General features: G+C 48.3%; 1 protein-coding gene across 4 annotated transcripts in view; it reads right to left on the minus strand.

The window, feature by feature from the left end:
* The window catches only part of ITSN2 (intersectin 2), a gene marked incomplete at both ends in the record, with an annotated part of 129304 nt that overhangs the window by 8702 nt on the left and 98222 nt on the right, over positions 1-22380 (minus strand). For all 4 annotated transcript variants that reach the window (XM_080711858.1, XM_080711857.1, XM_080711856.1 and 1 more), the window contains 3 exons: positions 3165-3348; positions 5166-5272; positions 9877-9998. In XM_080711858.1, the coding sequence (XP_080567984.1) occupies positions 3165-3348; positions 5166-5272; positions 9877-9998 (413 nt within the window). The remainder of the gene's footprint in view (positions 1-3164; positions 3349-5165; positions 5273-9876; positions 9999-22380) is intronic.

Raw genomic sequence — 22380 nt, forward strand, 5'->3', positions numbered from 1 at the left:
CCTTCCTTCCTTTCTTCCCTCTTTCTCCCTCCCTCCCTCTCCCCCCCCCAATCCCTCCCTCCCTCCATTTTTGGTATTGGGGATCAAACCCAGGGGCATTCTACCTCCAAGCTACACCCCCCAACCCTTTTCATTTGTTAATTTTGAAATAGGGTCTTGAGAAGTTGCTGAGGCTCTTAAGTTGCTGAGGCTGGCCTCGAGCCTGGAATCCTCCCGTCTTAGCCTCCCGAGTACTGAGATTATAGGTGTGCACCACCATACTTAGCTCTCAGACTACCTTTAGATTGCCAATTTCTTCTAATAACTCGGGATCAAAAGCGATGACTATCAGGCTAAGAGCGGGAATGGCAGCCCGTGTGCCAAGCCCAGCAGCCGTGCCTCAGCTCTTGGTCACAGGCTGTTGGATGCCCGTGTGGTCGGTCGCTCCTCTTTTGCCCCTAGAACCACTGCCTCCTGGTGCCTTCCCAGACATGGCCTTCTCCATCTTCACCTCCTCCTCCTCCGTCTACACCAATTCCCCGCAGCTGAGGCCCAGCATCTGTAACCCAGGCGTTCTCTGAAGTTCCACCCTCGCATGCCCCACTCCTCCTTCCCTGATCTCAAAGGCACTTCATTTACTTATTTGGTACTGGGGAGTGAACCTGGGGCATTCTACTGCCAAGCCACACCCCAAAGCTCTTTTTTATTTTATGTATATGTATATGTTTATGTAGTGTGTGTGCGTGTGTGTGTGTATTTGTATGTATGTATACTGGTACTAGGGATTAAACCCAGGGACATTCTACCTCTGAGCTTTACTCCTGGCCCTTTTTACTTATTTATTTATTATTTCGAAACAGGGTCTTACTAAATTGTGGAAGGCCTCACTAAGCTGCTGAGATTGGCCGTGAACCTGTGATCCCCCTGTCTCAGCCTCCCAAGTACTGGGATTACAGGCAGGTGCCACCATGCCCAGCTTCAAAGGCACTTTAATTTCAACAGACCCCCAAGTGAAGTCATCTTCCCTTATGAGAGTCCTTTTTTCTACCTCCACTCCTGAGTGGGCCGCCCCAATCCACAACCACCACCTGCCCACAGGCTGCCCAGGAGTCGTCACCAATGCTCCACCCGGGCAAGCCCACCATCCCTGCTCCTTAAAAGCACTTGCTACCACCAACTGGGCACCTACTGTGTGCCAGGTGATGACTGTGCGCGCCCACTCTCTTTTTAGAGTCTCAGGCCAAGCTTCCCCTGGGCCAGGCGTCCCCCGGGATGCCTCCCCTCCTTCCCACGACCCTTCTCTGGTCACCCTTAGCATGCCCCTTACCTGTACCAGGTAACACAGCTGGAGGTTTTATGTTTTATTTTATTTTATTTTTGGTGGTGCTACTGGGGTTCCTGGAAGCCCTTCGACCTCCGGGCTACACTCCCAGACCCATTTTATATTTTTGATTTGGAAACAGGGTCTCTTAAGCCAGCCAGGCTGGCTTCAAACCAGCGCGATCCTCCTGTCTCCGCCCCCCAAGCGCGGGGATTACAAGCCTGCGCCACCACGCCCGGCAGGTTTTAGATTTTAGATGTCTGTCCCCCATCAGAGAGGAGACTGAGGAAAACATGTCTCTCGATTCTACTCCTAGTACTGAAGAGAAGAGCTAGTCCTCTGGAATGATCATTTTTAAAATATACTTTTACTGGAGCACTGTAACCGTGTATCACAGTGAGGCTCAGAGCATGTACATCCATGCACACCGCGCTTGGCGCGTTTCCGTCTGGATCCCACCCTGTGTGTTACTGAGATTAACACTGAGTGGGGACTCCTGGGATGTCTGGATAAAGTGCACTTGGTAGATGAATTTAGATCTCAGAAGTACGGCTCTATTCTGCTTCTCCTGTTTAATTTATGACCATGCATCATAAAAGCGACTCTGCGCGTCTCATCCATCAGTTTCTGGAAGCTTCCATGACATCTGCGCATACTTTTGGTATATACATATATATATAGGATCACACATATACACTATATATATATGTATATTTTTATGTTAGTTTCTGCTATCTTTTCTACTCTCATTTCTTGTTGCCTCAGTTTATTCACCTATTTATTTTTGTTTTGTTTTAAAACAGAATTACAGAATATTGCCATGTTGCCTAGGCTGGTCTTGAACTTATGGGATCAAGGTATCCTCCCACCTCAGCCTCCCAAGAAGCTGGGACTACAGGAGTGTGCTGCCACACCCACCTGTCTATTTATTTGAAATTTTACTTTCTCTTGTTGCATTTTGTACATTTAAGTAGCTATTTTATATTTTTCTGGGTTAAGATGGTCATTAAATAAATACAGTTTATAAAATTTATTTGTTTGTTTGTTTTTGCATTACTGGGGATGGAACCCAGGGGCATTCTACCTCTGAGATACACCCCTAGCCCTAGTTTTTATTCTTTATTTTGAAACAGGGTCTCACTGAGTTGCAAAGGGCCTCACTAAGTAGTAGCTGAGGCTGTCTGTGAACCATGATCCTCCTGTCTCAGCCTCCCAAATGCTGGGATTATAACCATGCGCCATCACACCTGGCGTTCTCAGTTTATAAAACTTTAAAAAATGAGCCGGGCGTGGTGGCGCACGCTTGTAATCTCTGCACTTGGGAGGCGGAGACAGGAGGATCACGCAGGTTCAAAGCCAGCCACGCGCGCTGGCTTAGGAAACCCTGTTTCCAAATAAAAATGTAAAAATAGGTCTGGGAGTAGCCCGGAGATATAAGGGCTTCCAGGAACCCCAGTACCACAAAAAAAAAAAAAAAAAAAAAAAAAAAAAAATGATGTTTTGATTATTTCTTTAGGAAAAGTAGCTGGTAAATAAGTTTGCTTTAAAAAAAATCACTCGGGAGGAGAGAGTGGACTGGGATGTGGAGAAATACACCAAGAGTATATTTGTGTAACACTAAACCTATGATGTACAGTCGTGATGCACCAATAAAATACCTTAAAAAACGACTCCACTACTCAATGGGCAAAATTATGGCTCCTGTGCCAAAGAAAAGTCAGGTCACCAGAACATTCGCCGCCACATCTGTGTTTCCTTTGGAGACTCCTCCACAGCTGAGACTCCCTGATGGACCATGCAGGCGACTGCTTCCAGATTCAGAAGGCCCCAGAAAAGATGGCTGCGAGGCCCATGCAGGAGTTACCTTTAAAAAGTCCTTGAAGTCCGAGTCTTCGTCTGTCTTCTGCTGTAACAGAGCTGCTCCGTTCAGCTGGCAGCTACAGAAGCGTATGTAGGCCTGCATGTGCGACAGCTCGGCTGCCAGGATGTCCCCGATCACCTGCACCGGCATCTTCTCGCCCCCGGTCTTCTTCCGCACCCGCAAGGCCCTGCACGTGACACAGCCTAAGCTTCTGTTTCTCAGTGAGTGGCCCTGACATTAAAGCCCAAATGCCATGGGAGACCAACGGTAAGGACACCCAGAGCGGGAGGGGAGGGCCAGGCGGAAGGGCAGGCGGCCAGGGGAAAGGCTAGCAAGGAAGGAAGAACATAAAGGCTGGACATGGTGTCTCCGGCCTTTAGAATTTCCTTGGTTTCCTTCCCCCCCTCTTTCTTTCCTTCCTTTTTCTGCTACTAGGGATTGAACCCAGGGGCATTCTACCTGAGCTATCCCCCTAGTCCTGTTTATTTTTTATTTTTTAGGTACTAGGGATGGAACTCGGGCAGTCCACCTCTGAGTTACAGCCCCAGCCCTATTTTGTCTTCTTTATTTTGTTGTTGTTATTGTTTTGGTGGTACTGGGGTTCCTGGAAACCCTCTACCTCCGGGCTACACTCCCAGACCTATTTTTATACTTTTTAAAATTTGGAAACAGGGCGGCTGGCTTCGAAACTGCACGATCCTCTTGTCTCCGCCTCCCAAGCGCGGGGATTATAAGCGTGCGCCACCACGCCTGGCAGTCTTCTTTATTTTGAAATAGGGTCTCACTGAATTGCAAAAGGCCTAAGTAGCTGAGGCTGTCCTCAAACCGCGATCCTCCTGTTTCAGCCTCCTGAATGCTGGGATTACAAGCGTGTGCCACCACGCCCGGCCTCTCTTTTATTTTGAAACAGGGTCTCACTAAGTTGCTGAAGCTGGCCTTGTGCCTGCAACCCTTCTGTCTCAACCTCTTAAGTACTGGGATTACAGGTACGCACCACCACATGAGCCTGTCTTTGCCTTAGTTTCTTAACAAAGGTTCCTCTAAAATTCTTGGCCAATTTGACTGAACCAAGAAGGAGGAGCTTCCTGTAGTCTGCCAGGACACAGAAGCTGCAGAAGCTAGGGGCAGAGGTAGAAGAGCCGTCTCCAGGAGAGCTGCTGGGCGCAGAGGGCAGGGATGCAGTAAGGCCGGGCCACCCTTCCTGCCCGGGACGTCTGTCCTCATGGGTGTAAAGGGTGGGAAGTGACCCCAGGCCTGGAATTTCACTTGGGGACTTGGGAGGCTGCCAGGCAGGGCGTGAACGGCAGCTTCCCTTCTGACTGCCAGAACTGGTAGGTCTTACTTTTTGGAATCATTCATTAATATATCACCTGTCTAATGATTTGTCTTTGTTTTTTTTTTTTTTGTGGTGGTATTGGGATTCCTGGAAGCCCTTCTACCTCCAGGCTACACTCCCAGTCCTATTTTTATATTTTTATTTGGAAATGGGGACTCTTAAGCCAGCGAAGCTGGCTTCGAACCTGCGCGATACTCCTGTCTCCGCTTCCCAAGCGTGGGGATTACAAGCGTGCGCCACCATGCCCAGCTGATTTGTCTTTGTTTAAAGTACTTTCTTAGCCGGGCGTGGTGGCGCACGCTTGTAATCCCCGCGCTTGGGAGGCAGAGACAGGAGGATCGCGCAGGTTCGAAGCCAGCCGCGCGCGCTGGCTTGGGAGACCCTGTTTCCAAATTTTAAAAAATGTAAAAATAGGTCTGGGAGTGTAGCCCGGAGGTAGAAGGGCTTCCAGGAACCCCAGTACCACCACCACCAAAAAAAAAAAAAGAAAAAAGTACTTTCTTTGTTATATTCTTTTACTTTCCTCCGTAATTATGTATTTTCAGTTACAGGGCATTTCACAGAGCCCAAGGGAGCAGAAAGCAGTCGGGGTCCCTTTGCCAAGGGGCCCTGCAGAGGGTTGTGTGTGATGCGGACGCCGCGCGGGCCGGCGGTATGCGCGGACTCACCTCAGCAGCTTCGTGTTGGACATGATGAGCTCCTTCCAGTTAACAAATATCAAGGCCATTTCCCCTTCGGTGAGAGAACCCGATTCCGCCATCCGCTTCTGAAAAACCTAAGATCAAAACGGAAGAAATACGGAGAAATACGTTGGCTTAAGTGTGGATTCACTCCCTCTGTGTGCTCTAAATCAGTCTTTATAATCCCAAACAAGTAAGATGGTGGTATTTTTTTTTTTTTTTTTGTGGTACTGGGGGTGGAACCCAGGGGCTTTTCTACCTCTGGGCTATAATCCTGGACCTATTTTATAATTTATTTGGAAACAGGGTCTCACTAAGTTGCTGAGAGCCTAAGTAGCTGAGGCTGGCTTTGAACCTGTGCAATCCTCCTGTTTCAGCCTCCCAAGCACGGGGATTACAAGCGTGTGCCACCACGCCCAGATGACAGTGGTATTTCTAAATAAGCATGGAAACCAAGGGCATTCTATCTCTGAGATATATCTCCAGCTCCTTTTTTTTTTTGAAACAAGGTCTGGCTAGGTTGCCATAGCTGGCTTCAAACCTGTGTTCCTCCTGTCTCAACCTCCCAAGTACTAGGGTCACAGGTGTGCACCAGTGTGCCTGGCTGCTGTTAAACTGCACGAGTTCAGCCAGGCGTGGTGGCGCATGCTTGTAATTCCAGTGCCTGGGAGGCTGAGACAGGAGGATCGCACAGGTTTGAAACAGCCTCAGCTACTGAGTGAGGCTCTCAGCAACTTAGTGAGACCCTGTTTCCAAATAAATAGAAAATAGGGCTGGGAGTATATTCCGGAGGTAGGAAGCCTCTGGGTTCCATCCCCAGCACCACAACACACACACACACACACACACACACACACACACACACACACACACACAACTGCACGATTTCCCTGCTTTTTGTTCTATGTTTTTCAGCTCTATCAAGGCTGATTCCAGGATGGTATCTTGTAATCTTGGTAAGAGGAGATGCTCCTGCCTATCTCACAGGGACACTGTGGGGTTTAGACAGACCCCGGGCACAGAGCAGCTGCACAGAGTAAGACCGCGCAGAACGGAGGAAGCGTGCCTGTTGTCGGGCCGAGCACCTCAGATTTCTCGGGAACAGTCTGAGAAGTTTAGACGAACCGTGGTGTCCCCAGACTGCCCCCGAGCAGGCGCGGGTTGCAGAGGCCGGCTCCCCGCCTGTATTCTGTATGTGCAAATACTCAGAAGGGTGTGCGTACACCGTTTTCACTTAACTTCACAGATGGCCTGGGTGAAGCGAGTCCGGCATTACAATTAGCCCAGGAAGAAAAAGGGCTTACAGAGGATTTACTTGGGCCCACCAAGCTAAAACACGGAGAAGCTAGAACAAAGACTCAACTCCTTTTGATTCCAAGTTTGCACGAATCCCCTCTGGCCCCTACGAAATGCCTTCAGACGCTTTCAGGACACAGAGCAGTTATTGGGAACAGTGCTTGCCAGGTTCCCCCTGGCCTGTGTTGAGAGGCCAGCACCTTCAGGAGGTCCGCAGATCTGTGAGATCCGGCTCTGCCCACCTCCCTAGGTCCTAGAGCGTGCTGTAGGTCCCCCGCCCTAACACCCCCCACTTCTGCATCCTGAAGCATTGCTGGTCCCCTCCTCTGGCCTCCAGCCCTCCCTGCACTGCACCTCACTGTCTCCAACAGGACTGCAAACGCCCCAGGGTGGGAACCTTGTCTTCCGCCTCTGCTCTCTGGCACAGTGCTCCGCACATGCTAGGGCTTCAGCTAATGTCTGCCAAGTGGAGTGGGACGTGAATTCACAGAATTCCAACAAAAGCGCTCTGAGCCAACAAGGGAGCGCCTGGGTTGAAATCAGACAGAGGCCGCTGGGATGCTCCCGTAGGTGAGCCCTAGACAGACGTCTTGTCGGCTCTGAGGCTGCCAGGGACGGCGGGGCGGGCCCTGGCTTCTAGCTGCTCTTTTACTCACAGATTTAATTTCTGCCCCTTTGATTCTTCATTCCACGCAGCAGCTGTGTGCTGGGCTTGGTGGGGAAGCATGCCATGGGGGGCCTCTGGGCAGCTTCCCTGGGGACAGTGATGAGGGCGCCCTTCACCCTAAATCCTGACCCTGCCACGACCCTGCCAGTGCGGCAGAGACCTCCAGGACCACGTACAGCCCCTGGGGAATGGGGCCGGCCTGCGGCAGGGCTGATGTGTGTGGGGCTGGGGGGCTTTTCTGCTAGTCCACCTGTCCCGGTCAGAGCACTGTGGACATGAACGCCCCAGATCCATTCAGTGCCTCTGGGGAGGCCCACAGGGCCCAAGTCTGGGCGATGAACGATGAAGGACACACAGGCCTTGTTCTCAGGGGCTCACCGATTTGGGGGGAAGATAAGCATCCCCAAATGAGGAGTGCAGGGTCGTGCGCAGGCGGAGGCACAGGCACAGAGCTGCACTCGGGGCGGGGTGGTGAGGGCAGGCCTGGCTGGGCAGATGCAGACACAGCCGCCATTGCTCCTTCCTGCCATCACCTGCTGGGGCTGTGAGGATATCCTTCTATCCTTCTCAGGTGGTTCCTTTAACTGATTTTTTTTTTTTTAACCTGAAGGCTTTGACACTTACTGGGAACTAAAAGCCACAGAAACAAAAGCCTGATGGAAACAGAAAGTCTTCTTTTGTTCGTGCAAACACACACCACTGTTACACGCTATTCTAAGGAGGATGGCGGTCAACGCTCAGAGGTCACTGGTAACACCAACAGGCACAAACGAACAGTACGTATATTTGGGAGCTTCTTTTTACAATTTGATTTGATTTTCCACACGGATACAAACATGAGGTGGACATTTCCTCAGCTTCGCAGTTCCTCTGGAAATGCCAAAGCTGATGAAAATGTCAGGCTTCAAAACAGCGGTGTAAATACAGTGAGGCACAGCACCTGGAATCCAGGACTGGGGAAGCTGAGACTGGAGGATCAGGTGCAGGCCAGTTTGAGCAACCTAGCGAGAACCTGTCTCAAAATAAATATAAAAAAGGGCTCAGTGGAGAGTTGCCCTGGGCTCAACCTCCAATACCACAAGACAGCAACATTGAGGTCAAGTCCGCTTTGGGGCTTTACAGCCTCCGTTCCCTTGTCCTCCCTTGATGGCGCTCCCACACCCAGCTAAAGCGCCCTGCAACTTGCTGTTCTCTCTCGTTACTGAACGGGCTACGCTAGGGAAGACAGCTGATATTCTCACTAAGAGATTGTTTTTTTTGATAGTGGGGATCTAACCTAGGGGTATCCTACCTATGGACTACACCCCAACCCCTATTTTTTTGAACAGGGTCTCATAAAATTGACGAGGGCATTGCTAACTTGCTGAGGTTGGCCTTGAACCTGTGACCTTCCTGTCTCAGCCTTCTAAGTAATGTGATTACAGGTGCGCACCACCATACCCAGCCTCATTAGACTTCCATCTTCAAGCACTGCTCGGCTGGCCTGGGCATCTTTAGCCTGTGAGAGGTCCTGCCACTATTTATCAGAAGTGGTGGCGCACGCTTGTAATCCCAGCATTTGGGAGACTGAGTCAGGAGGACCGCGGTTCCTGGACAGCCTCAGCTACTTAGTGAGGCCCCTTTGCAACTCTGTGAGACCCTGTTTCAAAGTAAAGAATAAAAAATAGGGCTGGGGGTGTAGCTTGGAGATAGAATACCCCTAGGTTCCATCCCCATTACCTAAAAAAAAAAAGTGGTGTCCAGCTGGGCAAGGTGGTGCACACCTGTAACCCCAGCTACCTGAGAGGTTGAGGTGGGAGAATTGCAAGTTCAAGTCCAGCCCGGGCAACTTAGAGGGACCTGGTCTCTAAAAACATTTTTTATATTTATTTATTTATTTATTTATTTATTTATTTTTGCAGTACCAGGAATGGAACCCAGGGGCATTCTACCTCTGAGCTACACCTCCAGCCCTATTTTTAATTCTTTATTTATTTATTTATTTTTGGTGGTACTGGGGTTCCTGGAAGCCCTTCTACCTCCGGGCTACACTCCCAGAACTATTTTATATTTTTGAAACAGGGTCTCTTACACCAGCGCGGCTGGCTTCGAACCTGCGCGATCCTCCTGTCTCTGCCTCCCAAGCACGGGGATTACAAGCAGGTGCCACCATGCCCGGCTAATTCTTTATTTTGAAACAGGGTCTCACTGAGTTACAAAGGGCCTAAGTAGCTGAGGCTGGCCTTGAACTATGATCCTCCTGTTTCATCCTCCCAAACGCTGGGATTACAAGCATGTGTCACTGCACCCGGCTTCTAAAAACATTTTTTAAAAGGTGTGTAGCTGCTGGGCATGGTGGCACACGCTTGTAATCTCTGCGCTTGGGAGGCAGAGACAGGAGGATCGCGCAGGTTCGAAGCCAGCCGCGCTGGCTTAAGAGACCCTGTTTCCAATAAAATATAAAATAGATCTGGCTGGGAGTGTAGCCCGGAGGTAGAAAGGTTCCATCCCCAGTACCACACACACACACACACACACACACACAAAAAAAAAAAAAAAAAAAAAAAAAAAGGGTGTGTAGCTTAGCAGTAGAGAGCTTGCCCAGAAGATGTGAGCCCTGGGTTTAGCCCCCAGCACTGCCAAGCAAAACAGAGTGATGCTTCGCTTTGCTTCTGAGTGGGAGCAGTCCCGACAGTGCCGCCGGCCCCCACTGCGCTAACAGCAGTCGCCCCTGGGCTCCTCGGCCGCAGCCCTCACCTCAACGACGAGCTGCAGGTCATCCATGTACCGCTCTTCCGTCTGAATCAGCTCGTGAATGTAGCCCTGTCTCTTCCTCTCCGCTGGCTGCATCGTGTCCAGGGCCTGCAGATCGGCACACCCTGCGGGAAGGGAAGGTAGAGCTTAAAATGTCATTTTAGATGTTGTCATAGAAACTAGAAACCAGACATTTATCAGCAGACACGCGGCCGGGCTGACAGATGCTGCGCTGGAAGAACGCTTCTTCTGCAAAGGGTGTCACACAGGTGCGGAGTGATGGCTTGACTGTTGGGTTAATAACCCACCACTCAGGGCTTCGAAGTAGCAAATTGGCAACGTCTGTAACACTCCAGTGTGCTCCTGATTTCTTTTCTGAGCAGCAATAACAGAATTAAGGATTTTTCAAAATGGCCTCAAAGAGATGGCAACTGAGCTGAGCTTGTGGGGGAATCTCACCCTCTCAAGACATTCTTGAAGTTATTGAAACGATTAAATGAGTCAACTCTAAAGACTATGTCTTCCAAACTGCGAATCATGAGTCGTCACTAGGTCCTATCAATGCAGTTTCTTAAAAATGCTGGTCAGGCTGGGAGTGGTGGCGCACGCTTGTAATCCCCGCGCTTGGGCCGCGGAGACAGTAGGATCGCGCAGGTTCGAAGCCAGCCTCGCTGGTTTAAGAGACCCTGTTTCCAAATAAAAATATAAAATAGGTCTGGGAGTGTAGCCTGGAGGTAGAAGAGTTTCAAGGAACCCCAGTACCACCACCAAAAAAAAGTAATAAAATAATAAATGCTGGTCAGGCCCAGCATTATTTAAAAAAAAGTAGAATCTATCATGTGTACAGCTTTGATAAGTATAATGGAAGCTAGACATGTGTTGGGGGATGTGAAAATGTATTTCTTACTTTGAGTTACTTTTTTTTTTTTTGCGGGTCTGGGGGTGGAACCCAGGGGCATTCGACCTCCGAGCCACACCACACCCCCTGCAACATTTTTTATTCTTTATTTTGAAACCGGGTCTCACTGAGTTGCAGAGGGCCTCACTAAGTAGCTGAGGCTGTCCGCGAACCGCCATCCTCCAGGTCTCAGCCTCTCGAATGCTGGGATTACAAGCACACGCCACCACGCCTGGCTGAGTTACTGTTTTTAAAAGAAGATGTTTGAGAAGCGGGTCTTTAGATGTCTCAGAGGCAAGTTCTAAGGTTAGAAAACCTAAAATTCCCAGGACCCAGCAATGCTTTAACCCACTGGGGAAGAAAGCCCCTGGCTGAGGACACACTGCAGGTCTCCAACCAAAGCTGGCTTGGAGGAAGTGGCCAGCAGTCTCGGTCCTGGGGAGAGGTACCACCTCACTCTGGATCAAATGACAGGCACATCAGGGGCTGAACTGAATGCCAAGCTGTGGAGTAAGAAATTTCAGAATCATGCATCAAGTAGCCAAGGGCTTCCCCGTAAGATGGGAAGGTAGGGGTACCTAGAAAGCTCCTCCTTTGACAAAAAGCAAAGGCCGGCAGCTACTGCGGTAATAACTGTGGGAGGCCAAGGTCTGGACCAGGCGTCTCACAGACCAATAAGAACTGAGTTTTGGTTGGTTGCAGGTGGCCCCATAGCCAATTAAGTAATTGAGCTATAAATAATTAACTAGTTAAGCTGAAACCCATGGACTGCTTAAGTGACAAGGTTGTAGCCAATTAAGTGGTTGCCTGGGCCTCACGTCCGTTTTTCTATAAGCGCTGTCAGATCACACTGTTGGTGGGACTTCTCAGAACCTGTTTTGGCAGCAACTCAATTTGTTTTATTTCTTTGCTCAACTAAACCTCACTAAAGTTAATTGGGCTAAGGAATTTCTCTTCTGACAGCATCTGGCAAGCTAACAGGCGGGAAGCTTGTGTTCCCGAGCTGGGAGATAGGAAGGCCGTGGCCGGTACAGGGTCACCTGTGGGGCGGGCAGTCGGGAAGGGCCGCAGAGAGGTGTCACTAAAGCAGGGCGCGGGACTGACACATACGATGTACCTTACAGGAAGTCCTGTCTTGCAGTGGGAATAAGAGGACAAAGGCCTGGAAGCAGAGCTTGTAAGGATCAAAAATTATTATTTTTTGCGGTCCTGGGGATTGAACCCAGGGCCTCAAGCAGGTTAGACCTTTTATATATATATAAGTTGCTGAGAGCCTCACTAAGCAGCTGAGGCTGGCTTCGAACCCGTGATCGTCCTGTCTCAGCCTCCCAAGCACGGGGATTACAAGCGTGCGCCACCACGCCTGGCTCAAGCAGGTTAGATAAGTGCTCTCTACCACTGAGCCCCTTCCTCAGTCAGGAGACTTGTTTTCAAAGGAAATTTATTGTTTCTGATTTCATTTAATATTTGGTACAGATTTGGGCTTACAGACAGTTCTAACGAAGATAGCTATTCTATTTTTTGCCGATGTGCACCACAGCTTTAAAAACATTACTTCTGCATTGGGGGAAAAATTGGCTATGGCAGGTTGTGTGTGGTTATGTACTGTCAAAAAGAAACCACAGGGCCAGTGTTCCAGACCGATAAGCTTGTGGGCGATTCCATTTCATTCTGTTCTGCAGGGAGAACTGTAGCGGGTGGCTGAGTGTGGGTGAATGGGGAAGGTGACATTTGTTTGGGCTGTTTTGTGGCAAGGAGGACAGAGGGTGGCCACCTTCCACCCGTGACAGCAGCAATCAGAGCCCTTTCTAAGGCCACCCCAACTCAGTCTCGCTCTCTCTGTCTCTGTCTCTCTCACTTTTTTTAGTGCTGGGGAATGAGCCCAGGGGCATTCTACCTTCAAGCTACACCCCCTACCCTGTTTTATTTCTTATCTGGACACAGGGTCTTGCTAGGTTGCTAAGGTCCTTGCTTAGTTGCTGAGGCTGGCCTCGAACCTTTGATCCCCTGTCTCAGCCTCCCAAGTACTGGGATTACAGGCATGCCCACCCGCCCAGCCTATCCTACCTCTTACGTAGTGTTTTGCAAACTTTAGTCATTCCTGTTCTATGTTCAAGACTTCTGACCATCCACAAGTCATTCAAGTAAATATATAATCATTAAAATACCAGGAGTCCGCCTGGGTGCTATTTGGGCGGCGCTGCGCCGTGTCTGGTGGGCGGCTGCATCACACTCTAGGAAGCAGGGATTTATACCGCAACTTACTCACGCTGGCCTCTCTACCCGGGGAAACAGCTTCAAATCACAGGAGGAGCCTCGGGCATGTCATTATTTCTACAGCTGGAGCACATGCAAATGCATTACCAGTATGAGTGTGGACGTGACCCTGGTCTGCCTTGCTCAGCTGACCCCTTTATTTTTTGTTTTTTTGTGGTACTGGTGATGGAGCCCAGGGACATTCTACCTCCGAGCTACACCCCTAGCCCTTTTTTTTTTTTAATATCTTTATTCTGAAACAGGGCCTCACTAAGTAGCTGAGGCTGTCCATGAACCGTGATCCTCCTGTCTCAGCCTCCCACGTACTGGGATCACAAGTGTGTGCCACCACACCAGGCTCTCCTTTACATTTCACGACGACTTGGACTTCTAAACTCTGCTCAGGTTCCCCGCCTGACCCCTGCCCTCCCTTCACGTGTTCTTGCCTGTAATATGATGTCAAGGGAAGATAAAGGCGTGGTGCCCCTTGTATTTCCGTCCGGTCATCTCCCTTGTACTTGCTGGTCGGGGGAGGAGAGAGTCCCATTTCTTTCTCGATCAGCCCCGACCTCCAGGCCCTTTCTCTGGCCTTCTCTCCAGCCTGTGATCTTCATTGCTTCCTTCTTAGCCCACAAACAGGGCTTGGTGTCCCTCCCACCCCATCATCTAAGACAAACTTCTCCAACTCTGGGTACTCTGCCTGCTCTCTGCCACTCTGCCGACACAGCGACACAGCTCTCAGGAGGGGAACCAGGACATCGCCTGACCAAGCTCAGTGGCCCCCACCCGGCTCTTCTACCTGCCCGGGCACCGCACCTCGATTGCCTGCCTCTTTGGAGGCTCGAGCCTCTCCTCCTCAGCCTTTGTGACTCCTCTCGCCTAGTGCCTCCTTCTGAATTTGCCCCCTGCCTGCTGCCAGGCTCTCTGCCCCCCCAAATCAGCAAATACCAAAGCGGGATACAGTATTCCTGTCCAATACGGTCAAATGAATCTGGACCATGATGCGGACCTTACACGGCTCTTGGTGGGCTGCAACGCACATTAGCAGCCCTGAGGAGTCCTGCACTAAGTAACACTCAATTCGATGGACCCAAAGTTGCCAGCTACTTACTTGACCACAGAACACCCCTTTTCTGAGGGAAGGGAAGGTAAAATCTTTTGGTGAACTCGGGAACTAGGGATTTATGGATAGACCACACCCCCGGCCCTCCTCTACAGCTGCAGTCTCATAGCAGCCGCCGGCGACACGTGAATACTCAACCCTGCAGTGTGGCGAGCCCAAGAAGAGATGTGCTGCAGATTTGAAATACGCGCTGGATTCTAAAGAGCTATTTTTAAAAGCAATGTAAAATACTTGCATTTGTATTGATTACATATTGGAATGATATTTTGGGTTTACAGGATTAAAAGAAAATGTTACTCAACTATTTCACCTATTTACTTTTTAAAAATGTGACTGCTGCTAAATTCTAACTTAATAGGTGTGGCTGCATTTGTGACTCATGTTTTCTCCTTCCTTCCTTCCTTCCTTCTGTCTGTCTTTCTTTCTTTCTTGGTGGTACTAGGGTTCCTGGAAACCCTTCTACCTTCAGGCTACACTCCCAGACCTATTATATATATATTTTTTTATTTGTAAACAGGGTCCCTTAAGCCAGAGAGGCTGGCTTCAAACTGCGCAATCCTCCTGTCTCCGCCTCCCAAGCGCGGGGATTACAAACGTGCGCCACCACGCCCGGCTCGTTATATTTCTATTGGACAGCTTGAGCCAGCCACTGTTTTTTATGTTCCTTCCCTCACAGAATGTTCAGTGGCTTCCATTAGGTGCAGAATGAGGGCGCCAAGGCTCCCCTGGCCCGGCCCCAGCCCACCTTCCAGCTTTGCCTCCACACTGCCCACCTTTCTGCCTCCCCGGCCTAGCTTTGGTCCTTGGAAAATGCTGTTCCCTCTTTCCAGGGCTCTGCTGTTTTTGCTCCTGTTTCCTTTCTCCACGGCCCAGTTCTCCACACAGAACCATCCTGCTCATCCTCTGAGGTGCAGCTCCTGGAAGACAACCTGGGGAAACCTTTCCCATCCCTCGGCCCCACGGATGCCTGGACCTGCTTCCTCTTTGTGTTTCATGGTTGTATCTGATTCTGGGGAGGGGGTGGGCAGTAAAGGGGACTGAACCCAAGGTCTCTTATTAAGCATGCATTGCACCACTGAGCTACGCTCCAGCCCCTGCATCTGTAGTGGAGCACATAATCCAACTCCTATTGCCCTTAATCCATACATAAGTCCAGGTTTCCCACCAGAGGTTAGAGACTGTGTCTAATGCAGGTCTGTAACAGCAGACCAGGTACAGTGCTTTGGGCACCAGTGGTCAGGACGTATTTGTTAAGTGGTCCAGTACTGTCCTGAGCTTGCTTGCCCCAGAATCTGTTTCTCCCTTCCCTGCCTTGCTCTGAGGCCGAGCCTTCAGGCTGCTTTTGTTAAGTTTCCATTTTAGTTGGCTTCTGCCTGGGATTGGCCAATGGAGGGAGGTTCTGGCAGAAGACTCAAGATGACAGGGTGAACTAGGAAAGAGATCCTCCCGCCGGGCAGTGAGGGCAGGGGTAGGAAAGCTGAAAGCTTTCTGTCTGATGGGTGAAGAATGACAGCGGAGCTCAAGAATTCCTCAGCATTAATTAGCAGAAAAATTGGATGCTGGCTAGGGATACACCACGGGTACTGGCCAAAGAAGATGTACAACTTGTCTCTCTTACCACCTGGGTCCTAAAAATTTCCAGAGAAAATCAAGTTTCATGAAAGATGAGTTCAAAGTAAAAACATTACAAAAACAAGCAGCAAATCCACCACAAATTAAAAAATGGATCAGAACCACAAGAACATAAGGTAATAGAACAAAATGCAAATGGAGATGTAAAGTATACATGTTTAATGTAAGTCAAGACATATATGAAGGGCTTCAAACCATAAATAGAGCTTATTAAAAAAGAAGCAGATTTGAGCTGGGCGTGGTGGTGCACGCTTGTAATCCCAGCATTAGGGAGACTGAGACCAGAGGATCGCCATTTGAGGACAGCTTCAGCTACTTAGGCCCTCTGCAACTTAGTGAGACCCGGTTTCAAAATAAAGAAAAAAAATAGGGCTGGGGGTGTAGCTCAGAGGTAGAATGCCCCTGGGTTCCAGTCCCAGTACCAACCAACCAAACAAAAAACCAAGAAGCAGATTTGAAAAAGAAATGAATAAAAATGGCAAATATTATGGAAGTAATAAATTAACAGATTAAATAGTAGATTAAATGCCGGGCGTGGTGGCGCAAGCTTGTAATCCCCGCGCTTGGGAGGTAGAGACAGGAGGATCGCGCAAGTTCGAAGCCAGCCGCGCTAGCGTAAGAGACCCTGTTTCCAAATAAAAACAGGGAGAAGGGTTTCCAGGAACCCCAGCACCACCAAAACAAAACAAAAATAATATTAAATAAATAGTAGATTGAAAAATCGGAGGAAAAAATTAGTAAACCTGGAAACGGATCTAAAGAAATGACTTTAAAGCCAGGGATGGTGCACATATTTGTAATTTCAATATTTAGGAGATCTGAGACAAGAGGGCTGCAGGTTTGAAGGCAGCCTCAGCAACTTGGTGAGACCTTCTGCAACTTACTGAAACCCAGTTTCAAAAATAAAAATAAAAAATAAATAAAATAGGGCTGGGGGTGTAGTAGCTCAGAGGCAGTATGATCTTGGGATCAATTCTAAGTACCATTGAGAAAAAAGAAATTACTTTGAGCCAGGAGTGATGGAACACGTCTGTAATCCCAGGCTTGGGAGATTGAGACAGGAGGATCACAGGTTTGAGTCCGGCCTCGGCAACTTATCAAGGCCCTCAGCAACTTAGATTTTGTTTCAAAATAAAAAATAAGGGTGTATTCATTTCGAGTCACCCCCTCATGCCATTTTGGTATGGGGCTGTATTTCTATTCTCTGTATTTCTATCTTTCCAATAAACTTCTTTAAATCTTAAAAAAATAAAATAAATAAAATAGGCTTCAATCCCTAGTATGCCCTCCCTCCCAAATTATTTCAAATGCAGACCAGAAATAAAGAGACGGGAGATATAAAATGGAGGTTATGAAACACAGAAAAGAGAATGTCTAACAGTTAACAGTTATCTAGGAGGGAAGAATAAAAAAATAGAGACATGTAATATTGATATTTTTATCCCTGAGACTTTTCTAGAATAGATGAATAACTTCAAATCAAGGAAGAACAGTGATTTATATTTTTAATATTTCTTTCTTTCTTTCTTTCTTTCTTTCTTTCTTTCTTTCTTTCTTTCTGGTACTGGGGGTGGAACCCAGGGGCTTTTCTACCTCTGGTCTATACTCCCAGACCTATTTTACATTTTATTTGGAAACAGGGTCTCACTAAGTTGCCGAGAGCCTCACTGAGTAGCTGAGGCTGGCTTCGAACCCGTGCGATCCTCCTGTCTCAGCCTCCCAAGCGCGGGGATTACAAGCGTGCGCCACCACGCCCGGCTCTATTTTATTTATTTTGAAACAGGATCTCACTAAGTTGCAGAGTGCCTCACTAAATTGCTGAGGCTGGCTGCAAACCTGAGATTCTCCTGTCTCAGCCTCCCAAGTACTGGGATTACAAGCATGTGCCGCCATGCCTGGCTCGGAACCGTGATTTCTGATTAGAAAAAAATTTAGAAGTAAATTTCTACCTAGACTGCAGAACGCCTAGGAGAGAGAGAAAATCATTAAACGGTCAAAAGAAAAAACAGAATAATCAATTGTGCCGGGATGTACAACTGTAAGACTGGCTATACACCTCAACACAAGAATAGAGTTTAGAGAAAAATTGATCGTTAATCTAGAAATCAAATTACACTGCCATTCACGGGTGAGGGAGAAATAAGAGAGATTTTCAGGTAATGTCTGAGGGCATTTACCACTGATGGATATGACTGAAGGAACTATTAAGTGATGTATTTTAGGAAGAAGGACATTTAATAAGGAGGAAAAATGAAATATATCGAAGAGTAGTAGGCAAAACTAATAGAAAATATATAAAAAATCAAAATAACCATGGGTTGTATAAAATAACAATGATTATAATGGCTAATTTGGTGGGTATAAATACAAGCTGAAGTCAAAACACAAAAATAGTAACATTGCCAGCACTCTTGTAATCCCCGCGTTTGGGAGGCAGAGACAGGAGGATCGCACAGGTTTGAAGCCAGCCTCAGCTACTGAGTGAGGCTCTCAACAACTTAGTGAGACTCCCCTTCCTTCCTTCCTTCCTTCCTTCCTTCCTTCCTTCCTTCCTTCCTTCCTTCCTTTGGTGGTACTGGGGTTCCTGGAAGCCCTTCTACCTCCAGGCTACACTCCCAGACCTATTTTATACTTTTTTATTTGGAAACAGGGTCTCCTAAGCCAGTGTGCGCGGCTGGCTTCGAACCTGCGCGATCCTCCTGTCTCTGCCTCCCAAGCGCGGGGATTACAAGCGTGCGCCACCACGCCTGGCCGAGACCCTGTTTTTAAATAAAATATAAAATAGGTCTGGGAGTATAGCCCGGAGGTAAAAAGCCTCTGGGTACCACACACACACAAAATAATAATAACATCAAAGAGTGAGGACAATTATGAGAGAGAAATCATTCTGCCTGCATCAATCTGGTAGAGATATTGAGCAAGTTTAGACTGCAGGCAAACACACATGTTAAAAATGGAAAGGCAACAACTGAAGAAACAAACAGAATACCCGATTTCCAAGCCACTAGAGGGAAATTGAAAGGCTCAATCTATGCAGTAGAGGTCTCTGTGCTGGCAGAACACAGAGAAACAAAACTCTGCGGTAAACAGAAAATACACAACATGATAACTATAACCTAAAAGTACTAAGTTGTTCTTATCAATGAAGATGGCTTAAACAGATTCTGGATTAAAAATACTAAAATACTAAAATAAAAATGTTAGAAGTAGATACATTCTTAACAAGCAGCTGGGAGCTCTGATTAATGACAAATTAAACTTTATTTATTTATTTATTTATTTATTTATTTATTTGGTGGTGCTGGGGGTGGAACCCAGAGGCTTCCTACCTCCAGGCTACACTCCCAGACCTATTTTATATTTTATTTGGAAACAGGGTCTCACTAAGTTGCTGAGAGCCTCACTCAGTAGCTGAGGCTGGCTTCGAACCTGCGCGATCCTCCTGTTTCCGCCTCCCAAGCGCGGGGATTACAAGCGTGCACCACCACGCCCGGCCCAATTAAACTTTAAAGGAGCTGAGCCGGGCGTGGTGGCGCACGCTTGTTATCCCAGCATTCGGGAGGCTGAGACCTGAGGATCCCGGTTCGAGGACAGCCTCAGCTACTTAGTGAGGCCCTCTGCAACTCAGTGAGACCCGGTTTCAAATGATAGAATAAAAAATAGGGCTGGGGGTGTAGCTCAGAGGTAGAATGCCCCTGGGTTCCATCCCCAGTAAAACACACACACACACACACACACACACACACACAAATAAATAAATAAATAAAATAAACTTTAAAGGAGCTACATTAGACGGCATCAACAATTCACTTGGAAGAGATCGTAATTTTAATATCATTTGCAATGAATAGAAAATCCTTGAAGTGTAAAATAACAGTAAGAATTATTCCCATCCCCCTTTAAAAAAAGGAAAAGAAAAAATTAGATACATCCACGATCAGAGCACTGAATTTCCTCTCTCTCTGAATGTAAATTAGGAAGGCAAGGAAAGACCTGAACAGCGGTAAGCTTAATGTAATGGACACATGAGAATACACCTTCTTTTATGAACCCCTAGAACCAGCTTCAACAAACACTGAAGAATTGATATTAATGTTGGAAAAACACTAACTATATCAAGAAAATTATAGATTTAACATATTTTCAAAAGTTTTAAAGAAGAGGAGCTTCCTAATTCCCTAGGTAATTTTCTCCCTTAGTAACAACCACTCATTTTACCTGACCTACCACTAACATTTGGGATGGCTGATGTCTGTCTGTCTGTCTGTCTGTCTCTGTGCTGTGCATGCGAGGCAAGCATTCTACCACTGAGCCATAACCCTAGTCCTTGAGACTCTGGTCTATATACTCTGAGCCTTGGAGAGCTAGTTCAATTTCCTATTTAGGGATATACTGAAATACCCACAATTACACTCTACCTCTGAGCTCCCTCTGCGCCGCAGCCTATGCGGTATGTACCTCCACTTGGGTGTCTACAAGGTACCTCAAGGTGAAATAAAAATTCAACCCCTAAGCTGGGCATGGTGGCACAGGCCTGTAATTCCAGTACTTGAGAGGCTGAGAAAGGAGGATCCCAGGTTTGAGGACGGCCTCAGCAACTTAGTGAAACTCTCAGCAACCTAGCGAGACCCTGTTTCAAAAGAAATAAAAAGGGCTGGTGCATAGCTGAAAGGTAGAATGCCTCTGGGTTCAAGTCCCAGTAAACATACACACACACACACACACACACGCCAACACACCAACTCCTCCCCCAATGTGCCCCTCTCTCATTACTTCCATCTCAGTTAGCGGCAACGCCATCTCTCTGGTGCTCAGGCTAAGATCTTGGGAGCCATCTTTTACATTTCTCCTCTCTCACGCTCTACACCCGCTCCACCCACTGGCTCCACCTTTAAAGTCTGGCCATCGTTTGGCCACTTCTCACCACGTCTATGGCCATCATCCTCATCCGAGCCGCCGAACTTTTGCACTCAGACGGTCAACCTAGTTTCCCAACTGCCCTCTCTGCTTCTGATCCTGTCCCTCCGTTTCCTTCCAGGAAGCCAGAGCGGCTGTGTTAAAGCTCGCTAAGCATGTCACCCCTTTGCTTAAAAGCCTCCAAAGGGGTTTTCTCACTCCAAGCAAAAGCCAACGTTCACACGAAGCCCACAAAACCCTCAACGATCTCTCCCATCTCTTCAGTCACCTGTCCTTGTTTCCCCTATTATACTTCTCTCGTCCCCGCCTGCGGGTCCCCGGGTGGCACGCTCTCGCTGCAGGGCCTCTGCACGCGCCGCCCCTGTGCCTACAGCCATCCTCCAGGTAGCCACGTGACTCTCTCCAAAGACCCCGAGCGCCCTTCCCGTCCTCGCTCCTGCATGGCCGTCTTGGAGAACTTCGCCTGAACATCCCATTCAGAGCGAAATCCCTCGGATCCCCGTCCTCCCAGCACCGTCTCTGTGCCCCTTTCCTGCTTTATTTTTTCTAAGATACTACATACTTTACTTGTCTTTTGTTTTACCCTACTCAACTGCTAGCTCCAAGAAAGCCGGGTTTTAAAATCTGCTCCATCTTGCCGGGCGTGGTGGCGCACGCTTGTCATCCCCGCGCTTGGGAGGCTGAGACAGGAAGATCGCGCAGGTTGGAAGCCAGCCTCAGCTACTGAGTGAGGCTCTCGGCAACTTAGCGAGACCCTGTTTCCAAATAAAGTATAAGATAGGCCTGGGAGTATAGCCCGGAGGTAGAAAAGCCCCTGGGTTTCACCCCAGTACCACAAAATAAATAAATAAATAAATAAATAAATAAATAAATAAATAAATAAATTCTGCTAGATCTCTCGTGCCTGACACTGGTAGGTCTTCACTAAGTACTTAGAAAATGTGATATAAAGTCTGGGTTGCAGGGGACGGTTGAGCAACGTTACTGACAGGTGCTCAGGGAAATCGATGAAACTTCCTGCTAGGTTCCTTCTGGCTGACTGGAAGAGTGGACAATGAAGGGAGATCACGGCTACTATCAGTTCAAAGTCCCCAGCGAAATAATCGGTAGTGAGCTGGGCCACAAAACCTCACACCGTGGGAGAAAGTGGCGACTAGGAGCAAATTATGCAGATCGTTATGAAAACTCTGTGCCCCCCCCCCAATCCTAGTTGGGAACTACTGTTTATATTAGTGCAAGCAGGCCGGGCGTGGGGGCGCACGCTTGTCATCCCCACGCTTGGGAGGCGGAGACAGGAGGATCGCGCAGGTTCGAAGCCAGCCGCGCTGGCTTAAGAGACCCTGTTTCCAAATAAAAATATAAAATAGGTCTGGGAGTGTGGCCCGGAAGTAGAAGGGCTTCCAGGAACCCCAGTACCACACACGCACACACACACACAAAAGAATAAAAAATAGGACTAGGGGTGTAGCTCGGAGGTAAAATGCCCCTGGGTTCCATCTCCAATACCTCAAAAAAAAAAATTATATTAGTGCAAGCAAGAACAAGCAAGGGAGAGATCCCCAAGAAAGGCGAGGAGGAAGAGCTGGGAAGATTCCAGGAGGCGAAGGACAAAAGCCAACCTGTGTTTACTAAGACAGAGGCGACTTGTTCAGATTAAGTAAGAAGTCGCAGAGAAGTCCTC

This window comes from Muscardinus avellanarius (genome assembly GCF_963383645.1).
Source record: "Muscardinus avellanarius genome assembly, chromosome: 15".
Classification (NCBI taxonomy): domain Eukaryota; kingdom Metazoa; phylum Chordata; class Mammalia; order Rodentia; family Gliridae; genus Muscardinus; species Muscardinus avellanarius.